The 20,159-nt window shown below is 36.4% G+C and overlaps 1 protein-coding gene across 1 annotated transcript in view; it reads right to left on the reverse strand.

Moving 5' to 3' along the window:
* DEUP1 (deuterosome assembly protein 1) overlaps positions 1 to 20,159 on the reverse strand; it is a 43,936-nt gene that overhangs the window by 12,217 nt on the left and 11,560 nt on the right. The window contains exons 4-10 of the mRNA XM_065658260.1: positions 17,216 to 17,347; positions 13,596 to 13,709; positions 10,951 to 11,163; positions 6,448 to 6,593; positions 5,698 to 5,803; positions 4,006 to 4,203; positions 2,598 to 2,684 (exon numbers count right to left, since the gene is read on the reverse strand). Coding sequence (XP_065514332.1) covers positions 2,598 to 2,684; positions 4,006 to 4,203; positions 5,698 to 5,803; positions 6,448 to 6,593; positions 10,951 to 11,163; positions 13,596 to 13,709; positions 17,216 to 17,347 — 996 coding nt within the window. The remainder of the gene's footprint in view (positions 1 to 2,597; positions 2,685 to 4,005; positions 4,204 to 5,697; positions 5,804 to 6,447; positions 6,594 to 10,950; positions 11,164 to 13,595; positions 13,710 to 17,215; positions 17,348 to 20,159) is intronic.

Here is a 20,159-nt window from a genome sequence, read left to right on the forward strand (position 1 = left end):
TATTTTTAACATGCAAACACAAAACAATGTTCTATGCTGAAGAAAGACCTAGCTGCCGTATATAATCATGCAGCACTTAGAGCAAACCAAGAGAATTGCCTCCAGAAAAGAAAACACTGTAGATGAACGAAAAGAAGGGATAACAGCCTCCATAACACAATAAAACAAATTAAAATTTCTCAACAAACATGCATTCAAAATATTATTGTTGAAAATTCATTGCTTGCTTTGTAAAACTTATGACATAAAAGCAACCATAACAGCTATAGCTGCAGACTGTATTGCTCCCTCCAGTAACAATTCCACCGAAATTAACAGGAAAAATTGTAGGAGTTCATTACTATACTAGATACAAGGTATGTCTACAGGCACAATTTAATATCCGTGTCAAGATACAATCACCTTCAGTTTCAGAAGCAGTAAAGTAGAGCTCCTGGTCTGTATTGCTAAACCCTGCTTCTCGGCTGGGTTAGCCCACATGGGATACAAGCCAAAATACCACAAGTACAAGGAGCACATGTTCTGTGACCAGGGCTAACGAGGCCCATCCACCAAGAGATCCAGAGGGGAAGAGGGAGATCAGCTCTGGAGGTTAATTAGCCAGGATACTTCATTCCTTTTTTGTCCCGTCACTTGTTCCATGAAGCCTCTGATCCACACCTGAGCTAGCTCATTGGGAGCTACCTCTCTGCAGTATTCTGCACTGCACTGTGTAAATGCATTTGCAACAGGATACTGTATACAGAAAATTCTCAACAGATTTATTAGATTACACACAAAAGACTAAAACCCTTTACCTTTCATTAAGTTGTGCTTTCAGATATTTCTAGATTTACCTTATTCTTTTGGAACCCAGCAATTCATGAGTATTAAGGGTTTGGTTTGGTATACTGATAGCATCACTGGGCTCCTGCACCTGAAAGCTTGTCTATTCTGTGCAGTGCCTCCCAGGGAGGTGTCACAGCCCCAGGCCTGACAGTGTTCAAGAAGAGATTGGACAACACCCTCAGACACGTGGTGTGAACTGTGGGGTTGTCCTGTGCAGGGACAGGAGTTGGACTCGATGATCCCTGTGAGTGCCTTCCAAGTCAGGACATTCTATGATTCTATGATTCTAACTGGTCTGATGTCATCTCTTGATACATACCTTGCCTTGCTTAGTTAATTTTAGGGGAAATTTATGATCCAAGCTGGCATGGAAGTGCCAGAAAGTATAAGAAAATTTAATATTTTATGTAAGGGCGGGGGGCAGGGCCTCAGCTGTTTCCCAAATGGAGAGGAGTGGCAGAACGGAGGAAGGAGGATGGTGCTAAATCACCCTCCCACTAATAGCTCTAGGATCAGCAGTGCAGTTACAATGGCACGAATGCCAAAACTGAGGCAGCACAGCTACATTACCTTTGGAATCTGAACAAGTAACTCTGCCTGATGGTGCATTACACCAAACTGACCAAGGCTGGCACCAGTTTGAGGGCTCTGCTGTACTGTACAAACACGTCCGTAAAAATCTCTCCAGTCCCTGCAATCTTAATATCAAATATCTCACAATCTTTAATGTAAAGTAGGAAAAAAAAGTCCACAAATGCATTGGTATGTGTAGTGACCTTGGTATATCTAGTAACTGGATTTTACTGTTAAAATTTAGCAAATGTGATATCTGCAAGGATTCTTGTCCCACAGCTTTTCTCAATCTTCATGAAGAACATCACTGTAGAGAAGAGCTAGACATTCATACGCACATCCATGTTTCCACAGTAATATATCATATGTACATATAGCCATAATATTGTACATGTATGTATAAGTAATACATCACTGATAGACATATATGTTATTTTAAGGGTGTGGAAAAATTTGACATTCTTTCATGCATTTGTCAGTCTACAGTAAGACAATTAATAGGCCACAAATCCCCCCCCCGATGTATTTACAGCAGTATTTACAAGCAACATTTCAGCGTTTTTTTCCTAGAGATAGATACAATAACTGCAGATGTTCTGTAAACAAGGGACGTTTGGAAGCTTATTGTGGAAGGCAGCATATATAATATTTATTATGTCCATATAAACTATAGTTCTACATGATATTATGCACACTTTTTATGAATTGAACTTTAAATATCCCCTATTTGGAGAGAAATAAATACTAAAGTCTGAAAATACGCTGGGTGGGGGCAAAATGTGTCAGTTTTTTACACTACTATTTAAATATCATATGAACAAAGACATAAAACAGTAAAAAAGGGATATATATTTGTATCTGTGAGAATGATGACTGTTTAAAAATAAATATTTTCTGAAGTAAGTGATGTCACTTAGAAAAAATAGGCTCCAAAAACCTGTTTACTGCCTAGATAGTTACTGAAAAAATTAGCTTACTTCTAGTTTACTACAATTAAGGTCAAAATTATGCCTAGCTATACCCACCTTGAGGCTGTGTGTGAATACCACTTGGTTTTGATTATATCACATACTCTATTTTTATTTATTTATTTTACTCAAGCCAGAAACCTCTAAATCTGCCATGATCTTAATCTACATTTACAGTAAATATAAGTAACCGTTCTGCATATTGCATAGATTAAAAAAAATAATTACCATGCAAGTTTTACACTCCTGGTTTTCCAGCATCTCTTTTAGATGTGTGTTTTCAGATTTGATAACTTTGTACTGGAAATCCAACAACTAGGAAAAGATTCAATTCTTAGTTAGATACAGGTATATAACTCGAAATAACACTCAGTGTAGATATAAAGACATAAAGAATTATGAAACTAACTATCATGATTTTCTTTAAAACACAGCAATAGTAAAGCAGAAAGAGGTATTAAACACAGACAAATGCAATGCCTCTGATTTTATTTACCTTTTTGAAAGAAGTGATAACAGGAAAATAAGGGAGTTCACACAGTTACAACACACAAAGAGGGACAGATTTTGCAGGCCACTGAAACCGGATGAAATCCTAGTCATGAATCCTAGGAACAACATCCACTCTTTTAGTGAAAGAACAAGGAATATGGCCTGATAAACAGGGCACACAGTAGGAGACAACTCTTATTTTCCGAAACACTAACTTTCCTACTGTCAAAAGTAAAGTATTACATTAATCACAATTTTCAATATGCAGTGACCCCTTCAGAAAACCCAGATACCCAGAAATCTCTGAATATGAAGGTTCTTTTTGGTTTGCAAAACTAAGTAATGAAGATAACACATTTGGTTTTAAAACTTAAATTTGCCATTAAGACAATGGTATCTCACAGTTTTTAGCTTTCAAATTTCCAGAATTTCTAAGCAGATTTGTAACAATAAGGTCCCCTAAGAGGGGATCTTATGCTTATAAATCTCTCAAGGGTGGGTGTCAAGAGGATGGACCAGACTCTTTTGAGTGGTGCCCAATGATAGGATGAGGGGCAACAGGCACAGACTGAAGCACAGGAGGTTCCATCTGAATATGAGGAGAAACTTCTTTACTTTGAGGTGCCAGAGCCCTGGAACAGGCTGCCCAGAGAGGTTCTGGAGACTCGAAACATTCGAAATCTGTCTGGACACATTCCTGTGCGATCTGCTCTGGTGAACCTGCTTTAGCAGGTGGGTTGGACTAGATGATCTCCAGAGGTCCCTTCCAACCCCAACCATCCTTCAAAAAGCTTTAAAAAAACCTGAAAAATTAGGCAACATTCTAGATAATCTAAGAAATGGTTCTAATGATGAAGTGCATATAAGAAGAACAAACTGGAAGTTTTCAAGATCTCTTGCATGTTAAAAAGGTTACTCCGTTTGATGGTCAGAATGAATTGCAATTTTGATGTACAGTTGACATTTACTGGTGCTTTCTTGTTCCAGTGTCAACTTCGCTGCGTTATGAATACTTCACAGCTATTGCAGCACTGCTGATGAAAACTACAGCAAGAAATGTAATGTATTTTTTTCACAGATAATGTATGTCATTATCAATAGAGTCGAGTAAAAGGATCTAGGCTGGTTCTGCCTGCTTGCATACCTGTTGTTTTGCTAACAATTTGTCTTTTAGCTCTAACTCCATTTTTAACTGTCTTTCCAGAAGACCAGCTTTCTCCATGATAGTTGCTATAGTGATCTCCTTCTGATGAAGCTCTTCTGTCAGGTCAGAGATTTCTGTCTTCATTCTTTCCTGCTCAGAGCGATGGGACTGTTCCTCTTGATAAACATGGTTTCTTATCTGTAGCAAATACGTTTCAAAAAGAAAAAATGTTGTGCGGTAAATATGTCTGCATCACTTACTACCTACCAGTGACTTTTTTTGCTGTTGCTTCCAAGACACCAACTCTTCTAAGCAAGTCAGAGATTTTTGAGACTATATGAAATGCCTTAATGAGTCAGTGCACATAGCTTTATTTATTTTTACATCTTTTTTCCACCCTTCTCTTGTGCTTTCATTTGCCTATTTAGTAATAGAAATGAACAAAACATAAGGCATTCAAATTAACATTCAAAAATAATATAAGAAAAATAATGTTAATTTTAAGAATTGGAATTTATGGCAAAGAATATCCAAGGAAATATCAATTCAATAAACCTAAGTATGATTCATTTATATTGCTCTTGAGTTAATTTAGGTTTAAAATAAGTTTAATGCAGACTAAATTAATTTAAGAGCAATATAGATAAATCAATCTAGGGACTATTTAATGAGAAATTACGTTAGAAATAAAGAGTATATATGGCAAATCACTTTATGAGAATTTTCCCGGCCATTATATATAAAATTTAAGGTCCAACTTTCTGCACTCTCTCCTATGCAGAGTTCTCCAAAGAATCAACACAAAGATTGTTTTTATAATCTTTCTGCTATAACCAACAATTCAGTAATTATAGATTTTTGTATTATGTAAGAAACAAAGCTACAAAAGCCAGCATAACAACCTTTGAACCCACTTTAATAATTCCTTGTAGTACTGTACCCAATCAGTAACAGATGGCATTTCATTTTTATTCATGCAAACTACACAGAAATACTAGAATTGTAAACAAATAGATGTAGATGCAAAAAACCCCCAAGAGCTAGATCATGACTATCATGCCAAAATTGCTGCATCCAAGTCAGCTGCACCCAATTAGAGATATTCCGGCTTCTGCTGCTGCTCAGCAAGACCACAACATGCCTGTAAGAGGAGTGCTGAGCATCTTCTCCCCGCAAAGTGTTTTGGCCAGCAGAGCCACGTGCCATTCCGCAGCATCCCGCCGCTGGACTGCGCAGGAGGTGACTGATTAAGCTTCGCCTTGTGTGGGCTCCTGCCACAGTGACTTGTATGGGTTGATCCACTGGCACATCTTACATCTGGGACCACCTACAAACTACTGCTTACCTCCTATATTAGTTACTCATAGCCTTGGAGGGTTTATTGCTTGCAAGGTATTACCTGAATCACGGTGATGCTTGGGCGTGGTCCCTTGCGCTATGTCAATGAAGTAGCTCAGCTCTGGTGTTAGCGCACAGAAACAGAATGTCCATTTTACAGCTACACAACTAACTCCAGAAATGCAACCACATATGAAAATTCCTTCATAAATGATAACTTCATGCTCTCCTAAAACCACAATTTAACCTCCTGTTCTCTTCTGCTTATGCACACACCCAAGGTCAGGACTTGGCTCTCTTCTAAAATTCCTATATTGAAGTTAAGATCTGGAAATACTTAATAATATGAAATACCTTTTTTAGCTCTTCTCGTTGGTGTTCTTCACTTTGTGCCAATAGTAATAACTCAGCAGTTCTATTTTCTAGTTGCTCAGTAAGTTGTGCATAAGATAATTGGTGCCTATAAATATGAAATAAACAAAACATGAAATGAGCAGAGTGCTTAATAACCTTTACCTTCCAGTATCCTCTCCGCAGTATAAAATTGTGAATGACCTGCTTGCTGATGAAGAAAAAGAAAAAAATTTTAAAAACTCACAACCAAAGATTTGGTCTAAACCAGGTTGGATCTTGGGAGATTTCTAGAGATTAAGGACAATGCAAGTGCGTGCAGAAAGAATCCTGAAATCTTTTCTAGATCGAGATTTCATATAATCTGAAAAAGCTATGGTAGACTACATAAACCATGAAAAGACGAGCATTTTACTCAAAGGAGATTAGGAAGGATCTTAATCACACTACTTCCAAAGTGTTTTAATGCTGAGAAAATGAAGGAGACTGTAAACATATAAATAGAAATATATGAAATGCATTGATTTGTAAAAGACCTAGGCAGCATTAAAGCCTTTTAATAGAGCTTGCATCTATATATGCAATCTCATAATATACAATTGCCAATGAAAATGTTTATTCTAAAATTGTTTATAATGCGACATTCAGATCCAGAGTATGTTTTCAAACAGACTTAACTTAAATCAAATGTAAGGAAGAAGTTATTAACTCAGAAGTACTTGTCAATTTAAGTGTTGTCTTCAACATACATACTTTGTTTGAGTTTCCTGCATATCTTTATACTCTCTGATTTTCAATAATTCTGCATGCAACTGTTGGCATTCTAGCTGTATCTTTCTCCAGAGAGCATCCCGTGACTGCAGCTCATTTCTCATTTCTGAAAAGGCTACCTCCATGTTCTAAAGAAACAAGCAAATACATAAATAGTTAAATAAAATTAGACAGCTCAAAATGCTGTATTTTAACACATCATTTTTGACACCTGTATAATTTGTATGAAAGGACATACACACTTTTATTTTTACTTTTATTTCTAAAAAAGGCATTGCTTTCCTATCAGTTCCTTCCTCCAGAAATGTCATCTAAAAACCAGATGCTGAATATTCTTTAGCTCTTGCAATGTTCCAATTCATCTGTCTCTGAAACTACCACAGGAAACATCATTCAGAAGTTCTTTATCATACTAAATGCATCTAAAATAAATAGTTTGCTTGTTTCAGCAGGTTCTGCACCCAAGAACATGCTTCACAGGCAAGAATTAGTTCCATAAATAACTTCTATTTTCTGTTTTCCTAACAGCATTTCCAAATTTATAAGCTTGAAAACTACAAGTCTATAGAAAGGCAGGAATAGGTGCGTGTCTTCATTAAACATTGACTGGAAGCTTGGAGCAGATAAATCTTAGACTTATGTACTTAGATAAGGTGTGTGCTCAAACATTTCCAAAACTAGATCTAACTGGATGCAATTAATTGCTTATTTAAACGAACATCAAAACATTTTCAAACAATCACAAAAAGATTTTTCTTAGGGACTTCACAAGTCTTACCTCAGGTTACATTTGGAATCATAAAATCTGAATTCCCCAAAAAATCAGAATTCCTCAAAAATATACTGAAAACATACTAAAGATAAGAACTTGGAAATATAACCACAAATAACAACAACAAAAAAATAGCAATAAGATTCTGGCAATAACAATATTCAGAGTATATTTATTTCCTCTCACCCAGGATCCAAAAGCATGTTCCAGATTTAAAAACCCCTGTTTTCCAAGGATGTTGATCTTTTGTGTTTAAAACTATTACACTAAAAACACTAGTGTTTTTCATAATTTCTTCATTTTGTTTTGATATACTTTCCATGTTTAAAAGCAAAAATAAAGCCTTTAAACTTTCAAATGACAACTGGAATCCAGAAATGACACTGCAAGCAAAGAACTTCAAAGTTTATTTCCCTCAGAGCCTCATATCAGAATGACCTTCCTTCCAAGCAGCCTGTGGTTTTCCTCTGGCCGAAAGGGCTGCTGAAGACAGATATGAAGTGCTTTTGTGTTTTTTGTAGGGGCTGCATATACAGATTCATTCATCTTATCCTTTGTTAAATTAAGGCTGAGAGAGCTTTTTTAAACTCTGAAATGCAACTCTGGGCATATTCAAGTGAAATAAAGCTTAATGAATTGTTAAAATTGCCTGCAAGACTTGCTTGTGATCATCTTCATGACTCCAACATTCAAGAAATAGCTGCAATTATTTGATAATATATGAATTTGGGGGAGGTTAACCCCTCTGACTTTATTCTGGGGTGGATAGGGAGAATGAATGCTGCACAACTGTGTGGTAGAAGTCATATCATCTGTGGAGGACTGCAGTCATCATACATATTTACATAAATTGTATTTTCTTCTGTGAATTCTAATAATAGCAGGAACAACAGCAGCCACAGCAGCAGCCACAATAATAATTGAAACAGAACTTCAGGTTATGAGTTCCACACATCACTTCAAAAAATCATTTAGATATGTACCGCTTATTATTTTGGGAAATATCTATTGCATCTAGTTAAAACACCAAAATGAAAGTTAATTTTGAACCAGAAAACTTTAATTTTTTTTAGAAAATATGTAATGAAATATAACTTTTTTAAGAGTCTGTTTCAAGCTGAAAAATTTACTAAAACCTCTCTTTTCTTCTGTGAAAGGTTTTGCTTCAACTAGATTGCCATGTTTAATATCAAAAGGAAGCCTCAAAAATTTCCCGATCAGCTCCTGTTCTAGTTCTACTCCAAGCTGTTCTACATTTTTAATACAATTATATTCTGTATTTCTATGTAGCTTAGTGTCAAGCAGCTGACTTAATGCAGACTTTCCAAGAATCAAGCCTCCTGTGTGATGTTTTCAGGCTGCCTCTCATGTATGGCTGCAATTAGGTTTGTCAGACCATTCATAAAGCAGAAAAATAGTCTGCAGTCTCAGTTTGGATCTTCTAAAGTTCATATTTTCTGTACAGCCAACACACTAGTCTTCTATACATTTCACTTTATCTCTCTTGCCTTGCTAATTAATAGTATGAGAGAAATATTTAGAAGCAGACATGAAATGGTCATAGGCATAGAAGATATATGAGGCACAATACTGGGCTTGTTGCCACTGCCACCAGCCCTTTCCCCACCGAGATTCCCATATGCTCCTCCCTCCTTTACCCACATCAGGTCCGAATATTCCCATCCTCCAACCAGCACTCCTTCCACAAACCTACTTACTCCTTCTGGCTTCTTTCCTTCTCATACAGACATGTCTAAGAAAGCATTTTCTCTGAACTACATGTTTTCACCATACATTGACTTTACATCACCATTTCCCTTCTGCAGCTGTTTGCAAATGTGGCTTTTCTAATGAACACAGCAGTATCCCACACCACCAGCATGGTTATTCTGCTGCTTTCTGCCCTTATGCTGATTGTGTTATGTACATCTATCTCTACTTTTATGTAAAATGCTTTCAGTGATTCCTACAGCTCCTGTAGCTGGAGCACAAATCTTATGAGGAGTGGCTGAGGGAACTGGGGCTGTTTAGCCTGGAGAAAAGGAGGCTGAGGGGAGACCTTATCGCTGTCTGCAACTACCTGATCGGGTGTTGGTCTCTTTTCCCAAGTAGTACATGATAGGACAAGAGAAAATGGCTTCAAGTTGCACCAGAGCAGGTTTAGATTGGATATTGGGAAAAACTTCATGAAAAGGGTTGTCAAGCATTGGAACAGGCTGCCCAGGGAAATGGTGGAGTCACCATCCCTGGAGGTGTTTAAAGGGCATTTAGACGAGGTTCTTAGGGACATGGTTTAGTGTTAGAGTTAGGTAATGGTTGGACTCAGTCATCCTGAGGGTCTCTTCTATGATTCTATGATCTTATGATTCTATTCACAGGATTCTAAAAAACCTCTTGCTTAAAGATGTTTTTAAAGGCTACAGCACGTCATCTGCTCTCTCTGTCATACAGCATCTATCCACCTGCTCCAGTTGCCAGGGTTTGTTCCTCTCCATATTCTAGTCCCACTGCTTTTGATGGCAGCCCTTTAACAGGCCCCCAAACAGAGGTTTTTGCTTGCATACCAATAACTTGTGTACAGGCAAATCACTCAGTGAACTAATGTGCAAATGAAATGTATAAACATCACATGCGCTAAACGTGGCTGTTGCCACAACACTGGAAATGAAACCTCCACCACATGCATGTTAACTCCTATAAATACCTAATAAATCCTATAAAGTATTTTGCCTACTAAGTTATAACTTCAACTGCAAGGCTGTCAATAAACAGAAATAGGTTATCTTTCTCCAGAAAGTGCAGAAGTCACCGTAGGCCATTCAATATATTAGTGAACCTTGAAGTGCTTAAATTAATAAGCAAAAGCATAATTTATATATGTTATCAGAAAAACGTAGCAACAAGAATCTCATTCCCGATCTGTTTCAAACATAGCTAATATTAATAAAAAAGGCTGTAAAGATCTTGTATTATCTCAATCCTGTATGAACTCATATCACAACCAAAAGAAGAAGTCCAAATGGCTGTCTTCATAGAGTAGTGCTAAGCTGAAAAACGGTAAACTGGGGATAAGATAAAAACTGGTGGTTCTTCACATGGCTGGCAACTTAAAAATTCATTGACTGCAAAATCTCTCAATAATAAAGTATAGAACATGCTTTTCTATATAGTTATTTACTAGCTATATGGCACAGTGTACAACGAGGTGAAAAACGGTAAACTGGGGATAAGATAAAAACCGGTGGTTCTTCACATGGCTGGCAACTTAAAAATTCATTGACTGCAAAATCTCTCAATAATAAAGTATAGCACACGCTTTTCTATATAGTTATTTACTAGCTATATGGCACAGTGTACAACGAGGTGTAAATCAGATAAAGAGATTTCATAGAAGTTATTTATATACAAGGAACGAAGTGAACCAGGCTAAGTTCCTGTAGATGCTATGGACATAGGAAAGTTAGGAAACCCTAGATAAACAGACAAGAATAAGACACCCTACTACATATCAAACATTTTTTTTCCCCTTTAAGTGTTACTCAAAAAATTGTATTGTCCATGGCTCATTCTGGGTTCCTGCAAAGAACACAGCAAATGTATGTACAGATCTTTTATATAGGCATCTCAGTACAGCTTGTTAAAGTACATTCCTAAGAAATTCATGTTCCAACATTAGTTTCACACTCATCATGAAAAAGAAAAACTATTACTACCTGGCACTGGTTTTGGTACATTTTTAGCTCCTCCCGGAGTTTCAGATTTTCCTCTTCTAGTTTATTCTTGTTTATTGCTATTTCATTCACAGTTGTCTTTAACTTTTCAATAATCAACTCATCCTTTTCACTTTCAGGCTGGCCACAGGTAATTACCTCTTCTTGGGTTTGTTTCTTATTGCTTATTTGGAATTGATAATTCTGGGTTTGCTTCTATAAAACAAGAAAATCTTTAAATAAAATTCAATAACTATATGTAAATTGTGAGGACCAAACCTACTAAAATCATAAAACTATTTCCACCTTCATCAAGATTTGCTTAGAAAAGGTGGTGCAATTGGAGAAGTTTGCATTAATTCTCTAAGGGATGCTTCCTTTTTTTACTGTCAAGTTTCTTGCCCTCAGTATGAAAAATGTTTCAGAAACTGTCAAGGGCAGAGAATTTTTTCAAGGTTTTTTTCTCCTCTGCTGTGTTATTTCCCTAGCACTTAATGTTAGTTAGCCCTGAATATGAAAAATGTGATTATGATGACCTACTCAAAGCAGTTATTTATAAAAAATAATTTGAAAGTAATGTTCCTCTTTGATTCATTGAACTCAGTAGGAGTTGTGTGTGTGTGTGCGCCTCAGGATAGACATTAACCTTTGACTAGAGGGCTGGCATTGCATTGTTCGTGTATAGACAGCTCCGTAACTACAGGAACTGTACTTTGATATTATTATCCTTCAACTTGGGGAAGAATCATTTGCACATTCTGTAGAGTCCCACACTCCATTCAGTTTCTTGTACTAATGAAAATCCTAAACCAAAAACTTCAGAAAATTGGTATTTCTGAATTCACAGGCATCATGAAGAGGCATAATTACTACAGTAATCGGTTTGGCTGTTTAAAAAATTATCCGCACAGATCCCTCCATTGGGAGATTAACAAGGAGTGGTAATCTTTCAGAAGACTGAGAATTAGCTGAAAAATGGCAACAAAATATGACCTGGAAACCATATATCATGTGCCGAGATCAAGACAAGCAAAAAAAATGTATATTAAAAATAAATAGGGTTACAAATACCATTTTTAATTAACAAGGACTGCAAAAAGGCATGCTTTAGACCCCTTTTGTTGTCATTGACTTCATTCCCATAATTCGTGTAGGCTGAACACCTAAGGAGAATTGACCACTGGCTGCATATCAAACAAAAAGCCAAAAGAATTTTGCTGCTAAGTTGAACTTCTACAGATAATAAATTAAGATCCTCCTAATGTATAAGTTATGGAGTCTGACATATCATAATGTCAAAGCATCCTGTGAAAAACAGAGTGCAAGATTCCATCTGGAAATCAAAGACCTCACAAAAGAGGAATTTGAGACAAAGACACAGGACCAATTAATGCTTTTCAAACAGTTAAGAGCTAACAGTCCATCAGGCTTCTATTTAATAAATGAATCAGTGTTATGTTACAGTTGTGAAGAAAATTGTCTTCTAAGAAAGTTCACTGATGGCAGTGATTGCCTCAACAGCAAAATGTGGGTGATCACCTTGAAAACACTATTTTGACTTGTCTAACTATACGATGAACACGCATCAGTCAGGAGTTTTGTCCAGGCAAAACCTTGCTTTCGTGACATATTTGTGTGGCAGTTCAATAGTTGCAATATTACGCTTTCAGTAACTAAACCCAAAACTTAACTGCCACCCTTGGAAACTCTGGATATGGGTGAAGAGTCTCATAAGAATTGTTAATAAAGTCTTCCACTAGATTAAGATCCAATGAGCTTAGTAAGAGTGGAAAAGGGAATTACTAGACAGCAACGTAACTGGCTTCCCCCAACTAATTTTTGAGCTGTCTTGTGGACCAGTTAATTTGTAAGTTATTTTCTTTTTTTTTTTTTGAGCAGGATACATCATCAAGACATCATGAAATCAATATTTTGTTCTTGATTGGAAAGAATTTTAAAAAATATGCTAGATCAATAGGCTATATTAAAAAAGTAATAAGCAAATTGGCAAGTAAAAAAGAATGACAAAATCAATGAAGGACTGAATGGTAACTTGAAAGCTGAAAAATACGATAAAAAAGGATAAGTTATTCAACAAACAACTCCAAGTGTGATTTTGGAGTAGCATATAGAAATTTATTTTTCTGCATAAATTATATTAATGTATATTTATGATCTTCCAAAAAATTGGGGCTATCTTAGATTTGAGGGAACTTTATATTTAGTCAACATACTAATGGCATGTACTACTTACTTGGTAGGACGCTTTTCAATGACTTGTCACAATTAATTGCATATTAGTAAATAGCATAGAAGATAAAAGTATTCCCGCAGTATAAATAAAAAAGTAAAAAGGAGCATGCACTGCTTTTTGCAGGGTTTTTTTAGCAGAAATATTGTCATTTTCATCATGATACTTATTTTCTCATTTTAATGAGAAAAATAGAATTAAAATAACAGTATGTATCATTAGTTCTTTCAGTATGGGTCTGTCTTACCTAAAGCAGTGTATTAACTACCAATATATCCACGTATTGTCAGATTCACTGTAAGCTTAGTGGTATTGAGATTTTTAAAATGAAGGTAAAATAACTCTAGCTGAGATAACAGGTCATTTTCTTGCCAAAGAAGGAAGGTGAGAATTTTACCTGAAATAAATTATATTTCTCAGACAATAGTTTTTGTTGAGCATCTAAATAAAGGAGATAATTCTGGCAGATTGTCCCCTTCTTATCCCATTCTCTTGATTTTGCCTTAAATTCCTGAAAGACAGCAAAACAAGGCTAATAAACACTGGGAAAATAGCTTTTTCCCTTAATCTAAATAACTTTGTCATTTGTACATTTCTAGGAAAAATCTAATTTTTTAATTAATACATAATCTTTCCATAATTTTGGAAAGAAGGAAAAAAAAGAATAATGATATAAACCAGCCATCTAGCCATCCCTACCAGAAAACACCCAGTTTTAAGGGCTGTTAATTTGAAAAAAAAAGTGTGGTAAATATAATCATTGAATAAAAATGATAAAAAATTTTAAATCACTTCCATTGCTGTAGATCTTAAGAGTTATGACTATAACACATCCATTTTATTGGAAGGTAGTTCCTGTGACTTTAAAGCTATATCAGTGTCAAGCAATCAGCAGGGAATTAAACCCCTAATATTCAGATAAATGTTTTAAGTGCTTGCTTTTTTTTTTTTTAAGAAATAAGACAGCAGCTACTCTGAATAAATTTTACTTCTTGCTCTCTTTACAATTGCTGCATCTGGTTCTGAGTTCGCCTAGTTTTAAAAGAAAAATGTTTAGTAAATTCTATTATATCAGATTTATCTAATACTGGTTTTATATTTGCACTTATATTCCTATTTATAGTAAATCTGAATTTGCTCTTAAATCATAGCAGATCACAACTAGACTTTAAAGGCAGTATCCTACAAAATAAGTAGGAGAACTCCAGTTACTAGAGCTGTTGCTCTTTTAGTTTGAAGAATTAGCAAAATAACAGTATACTGTTTTATACAGTGAAAACGATAACACTTATAAGCTGTTCTGAGAACTTCCTTTTTCACCATTAATATGTTGGTTCCAAAAAGATAGATTATTTTTTATAATTATCCTAAACTGGCATAATCCCCAAATTTTAAAAAACAAGATTTTATTTGCTACTGAAACAAAATGGAATGTTTTCCAATGCAGATTAATAAAAATCTTCTCTTATATCTTTCCGAATATGTACTTTGGCATTTTAAACCAATAAACATCTTCCCACTTTACAAAATGTGATATAAATGGAGTTTCAGACTACTTAATGAGGACTGCAGGTTCGAGACCTTACTAGCACACTGCTGAGCTCAGTAGATTTTCAACGCAGCAATTATTTCCTGAATACTAGAATTTGCTGAATATATTCCAAGCACTCATTTTCATACTGCATAATTAATCAAATTATAGTATTGTGTTACATTATTTTCACATTTTAATCTCGACTAAGGTCATTCTCAAATTAGCTGGATCAGACAGTTTCACAGTAGTCATATATTTAGTCAATGACAGATGTATAACCCATTTATTATTCTTGTAGTAACAGATGTCGGCAGGTATGCTGCAATCCAAAGTGTTGTAGCTTTTCTTTTGGTAAGGACTCTTCCATATGGAAGAGATAGCAACATTATGTGGAGCTAGGATGTGTCCTATTATGTAGGAACAGTCACCTGAATGTCACAGAAGTTAGTTCTATATCTTATAGAATAAGACAGAAGATAGGCCAGTCCAAAATAAAGATCCTAAACCCCTGTTTAATTGCAGCTTAAGTATGAAAGTACTTAAAATGTATTTGATCTTAAATTTTCAATTGTAAAGTTCTCAGAGCGTTTAAATCATGTATGTCATAAATCTATGCAAATCTACATCATAAACCTCTAAAGTCTTCATAAGGCTTAGCATCTAGGCAACCAGCTCACACTTGCAGCTGGTACCATAGAGTCATAGAACAGTTTGGGTTGGAAGGGACCTTCAAAGCTCATCTAGTCCAACCCCCTGCCATGAGCAGGGACATCTTCACCCAGATCAGGTTGCTCAGAGCCCCAACCAGCCTGGCCTGGAATGTCTCCAGGGATGGGGCATCCACCACCTCTCTGGGCAACCTGGGCCAGGGTTTCACCACTCTCAGTGTAAAAGATTTCTTCCTCATGTCTGGCCTGAATCTCCCCTCCTTTAGTTTAAAACCATCACCCTTTGTCCTGTTGTAACACACCTTTCTAACAAGTCTGTCCCCATCTTTCTTACAGGCCCCTTTTAAGTACTAAAAGGCCACAATAAGGTCTCCCTGGAGCCCTCTGTTCTCCAGGCTGAACAATCCCAGCTCTCTCAGCCTGTCCTCCCAGCAGAGCTGTTCCAGCCTCTGATCATTTCTGTGGCTCCTCTGGCCCCTCTCCAACAGGTCCATGTCTTTCCTGCACTGAGGGCTCCAGAGCTGGACACAGGACTCCAGGTGGGGTCTCACCAGGGCAGAGCAGAGGGGCTCTGCTTACTTTCCCTACAGGACTCAGTTTAGTAAATGCTGGAAGCACACACTACTTTATTATGTTCTCTACAAAAGATGACCAGAGAAAATGTAAAAATTTTGTTGTGATCCTCCTATGCTTCATCAGACTAGTGATTAGACTGTTCTCCCCACATGGGGAAGACTTAGTTTAATAAACTTCTCTTCAGACTGAACCTGAATGAGAATCTTTGCGTGTTTAGTTTCTACCTAACAAAGAAAGGTTATTTTTCAAGAGGCTCTAGAATTCTTCCTTTTGAAGTTGTTTCACTTTGCACTGGATACCAGCAAATTTATTGCATAAGTAAAAAAGAAGCAGCAAATATCAGTACAGCTAGAGATTACATTGCTTAGTTATAAGAAATGAGAGTGGGTATCAATTTCTGCACCAGTGAATGTAGCCAGAAGAACATTTGGGGAGATGCCACCACTTGGAGGCACACGCTCCTCCTGCTGGCTCTCTGTGCTGGTGAACTCTCCTGTTGGGCCAATAAATATTCGATTATTCCACAGATCATGAAGTAACTTCAATCTCTGAGAAGTCACTGCCAGGAGTCATGATCAGAAATTAGTATCTTCCCGTTCACAAGAATAAGTCGGCTAAAATCCATTTTGCATCCGGAGGGATGGGGAATATGAGTGAATCCTGTCCTCAGCATCTCATATTATCTAGTCCCCCACTCAGAATGCTGGATTTTGTGGGATGTATTTTTAAGTGCCTAATGCTTCCTCATGCTTTACCTGGGGAAACTGGGCTCTGAGCTCAAGGTTGTGGATTGCCTCAAGCACATGGGTGTGTAACAAGCAGTTTTCCATCCTGAACCCTTTTCCTATCTAGCCCTATATGCTCAAAGCTGTCCTGACATCTTAAAAACCTTGCATTAATGGTAGGTATTATGTGACAGCATACTGTATGCCTAAAAAATCTCATGCCGCAAGAGATTATATTATCCAGTACACATATATTAGGAAAAAAGTAAAATTTATTTATAGTTACGTTTATGAAGAAAATTACCTATATCAACTCACAAAACTACTAAAAACACTACTAAAACTTGGATAAAAGAACAAAACCTGAATATTAAACTATGCACCTTCTCTTGCCAGAGCAAGAAAATTACATAATTCTTGTGGAATTATCAGGAAATTTAAGTTTACAACTGCAAACCACAAATTAGTTCTAAAGGCATATTAAAATTAGAATATAATAACAAAGTATTCCTACCTCCATTTTCTTGTATAAATTTCTCAGTTCAGATGGTGTCTCTAAGTTTTCCTCACATTCTTGTCTATATTCAACCTTTTGTTTTACCTGATGCGACCGTAGCTCTTCATAACTATGTGTCAACTTTGAAACCTAAAAATGAGAGCACAGCTGAACATGCAGAATCTATCAAAGATGACCACATGTCTAAAGTTTTTTTTAAACTAAAATCGCCAGCTGCAGCTTCAGCACTCTAAATATTTAATCAATGTAACAAAGAATCAATTAATGATGTTAATTTATTAGAGATGAACAAGACTAAGCTGTCATATAAATATTAACTGAATATTCAAATGGGTTCATTTGACAGCTACTTAATTCTGCTGAAGTTCTTTGTGGCACTCTTACCCATACTGTCATTTCCTCTACAATGTTTATGTGAAATGTTCTATACTTGTTTACTGCCATCTTGTGTTGACATGTTTAAAGGGTGCATCACTAGCCAGAATGAAGGATTATCATTAATGTATTTTAAACTTGCATGTTTCTTTTTATCATTAAAACTGTTGAAATGTTATGTATGTGATTATTGCGTTCTTCTGGAACCATTAAGTACCAAAAAGTGTCTATGAGAATTAGACACTTAATACTGTTGTGCCTATTGATCTTCCCGTGAAAGGGGGGCTTAGGAGTCAGGGACAAAACACTCAGAGGCAGAGAAATGAAGGTACCAGTGGAAGTACCAGCCTCTTCAGAAAAACGGCCAGTCTGATCAACAGTTCGCTGTACTACATAAGCAAAGAGGCTAGTGGTTTGATACAGCAAACCGACGTTGTCTGTTAGAGATACATACATCTGGTTCGGGGGAAAAAAAAAAAAAAAAAAAGGAAAACCAAGGACACCGACAAAGGAAACACTAACAATATGGGCTTGAGGGAAGAAGAATGAAAGAACTTCGTGAAGAATGTTGACTAGAAAAGCAGTTTACAGGTGTGAATACTGACCATGTCTCTTGTTTTGTTGCTTTAAATTCAGGTATTTATGATGGTCTACACTCCCTGTAATAATTACAGCTTCACTTTAAAAATTCTGACCCTGTCATGAAGTTCTTTGCCTAACCAAACGAAATCCAGAAAATCCCATATTTTTGTTAACTGTTCAAGTAAACTGCTGTTTGGAAAATACATTTCTTCCAAGGAAGTAACTGGAAAAGGAATGGAATCCTATTGAACCTACTTGGAATGAGCAACTGAGGTCTGTGCAGATAACAAAGATGGAAAAAAAGTCAGAAAATATACAGAACAGAAACTGGAGTGAAAAAGAATCTGGAAGCTTCCTAGAGACATTTGAGCTGATTTTAGGAGCTCATAATATGGAACAGCAAAAAGAATTAAAAAGATGACCAGAAGTTAGCTTGTCTTAGACTAGAAAGTTTAATTAAATAGGGAGGTCCAGGGATGGATTTGACCAACTTGGAATTTCTGAATAGAAATCCTGTACCATGGACTTACAGAGCTGAGATATTACCTTCAAAATGAAATCAAAAGTCTTGCAGAGAAGCTGCCTATATTCGAATTTGACCTTGCTGAAGAATGCAGTTAAGATATTTAAAATGGGTCCGATTATCCAGGCTTAAACAACATGGAACTCATTGTCTTTGGAAGAAAGATTTCCCTTTTTCAAATAACAGGAGTTTTGCTTCTGACTGTATCAAGGCTCATGTGAAGTGCCTAGGAAGAGCAAAGCCAGACAAAGCCAGGTGTTAGATTGTTCATGCTAAAAAGGCTAGGAAATACAGAATCCAACACTTCAGCAAATCAGTCTAAAAAGGAACAGAATGGCCAAAATGAGAAAATTTAGTTTGAATATTAGATTTATTTAATGAAAGCAAGGCATTTCTGACTGTGCTGGTTTGGCTGGGATTGAGTTAATTTTCTTCAGAGTAGTTAGAATCTTTTCTATTTAGTAGCAAGCATGGTCTTTTGTTTTGGATTTAGTATGAGGATAATGTGATAACACTGAACTTCCCTTGGGAGACCGTTATTCTTCCCTGGGACAGGGTTAATTTTTTCTTTCCAGTGGATGGGCTGTGTTTTGGAGTTGGTATGAAAAGAATGTGAGAACTCATTGATGTTTTGGCTGCTGCCAAGGAGACCAAGGATTTTTTCAACTTTGCACCTGCGGATGCACATAGAAGCTGGGAGGGAGCGATTCTGTCCCCCATTCCACTTGCAGGGGATGAACGAGTGGCTTCATGGTCCTGATTGCTGGGCTGGGTTTAAACCATGACACAGATTATAGTCCGGATGTTATCAGGAGCACAAACTAGACCAAAAGCCAAGAATCCTTCAATTTAATGCTAGTTATTTGCTTTAAAAATAAGGTCCAAGTTGTTCTAATTGCATGTTGTACAAGTTAAAAAAAAAGAAAAGAGAGGCATTTTAGTGAGTTCTGGGTAGGATTAATCTAAATTTAGATTTATGAAAGTTAGACATCCAAGCCTGAGCTATTCTGCATTAGAAAAAGCTTCCTCCAAATGCTTAGTCATTTCAGCTACCTTAAATTCTTGTCATACACTGACATGAATTATATTCTAGGGGTGCCCATTCCCTCCACTGATTCTAAAAACAGCCTGAAGTAGCTCAGATGTAGCCATCTAGCTTTTAAATGTCTAAGTGAGGCAATTAGTTGCTGAAGTGCTTAGAGCAAGAATGGGTTCTTGTTCTTTTGCTGAGGGATTTCTGTCATTTTCAAAATGAGAATAAATACTAAACATCAATATTAAAAAAAATGAATGAAGAAAGTAATTAAGATGAACCCCTAATGTTTTTGCTATTTAATTATGACAAAATGTTTTACATGTGAATGAATGCAGCAGTGTGGCCTGTGAGTTTCAGGTTACATATCAGGAATTATTTCCCTAATACAAGAGAAATAGGCATTTTATTGCATTTGACAGGCACAG

This window comes from Caloenas nicobarica, chromosome 1, assembly GCF_036013445.1.
Source record: "Caloenas nicobarica isolate bCalNic1 chromosome 1, bCalNic1.hap1, whole genome shotgun sequence".
Classification (NCBI taxonomy): Eukaryota; Metazoa; Chordata; class Aves; order Columbiformes; family Columbidae; genus Caloenas; species Caloenas nicobarica.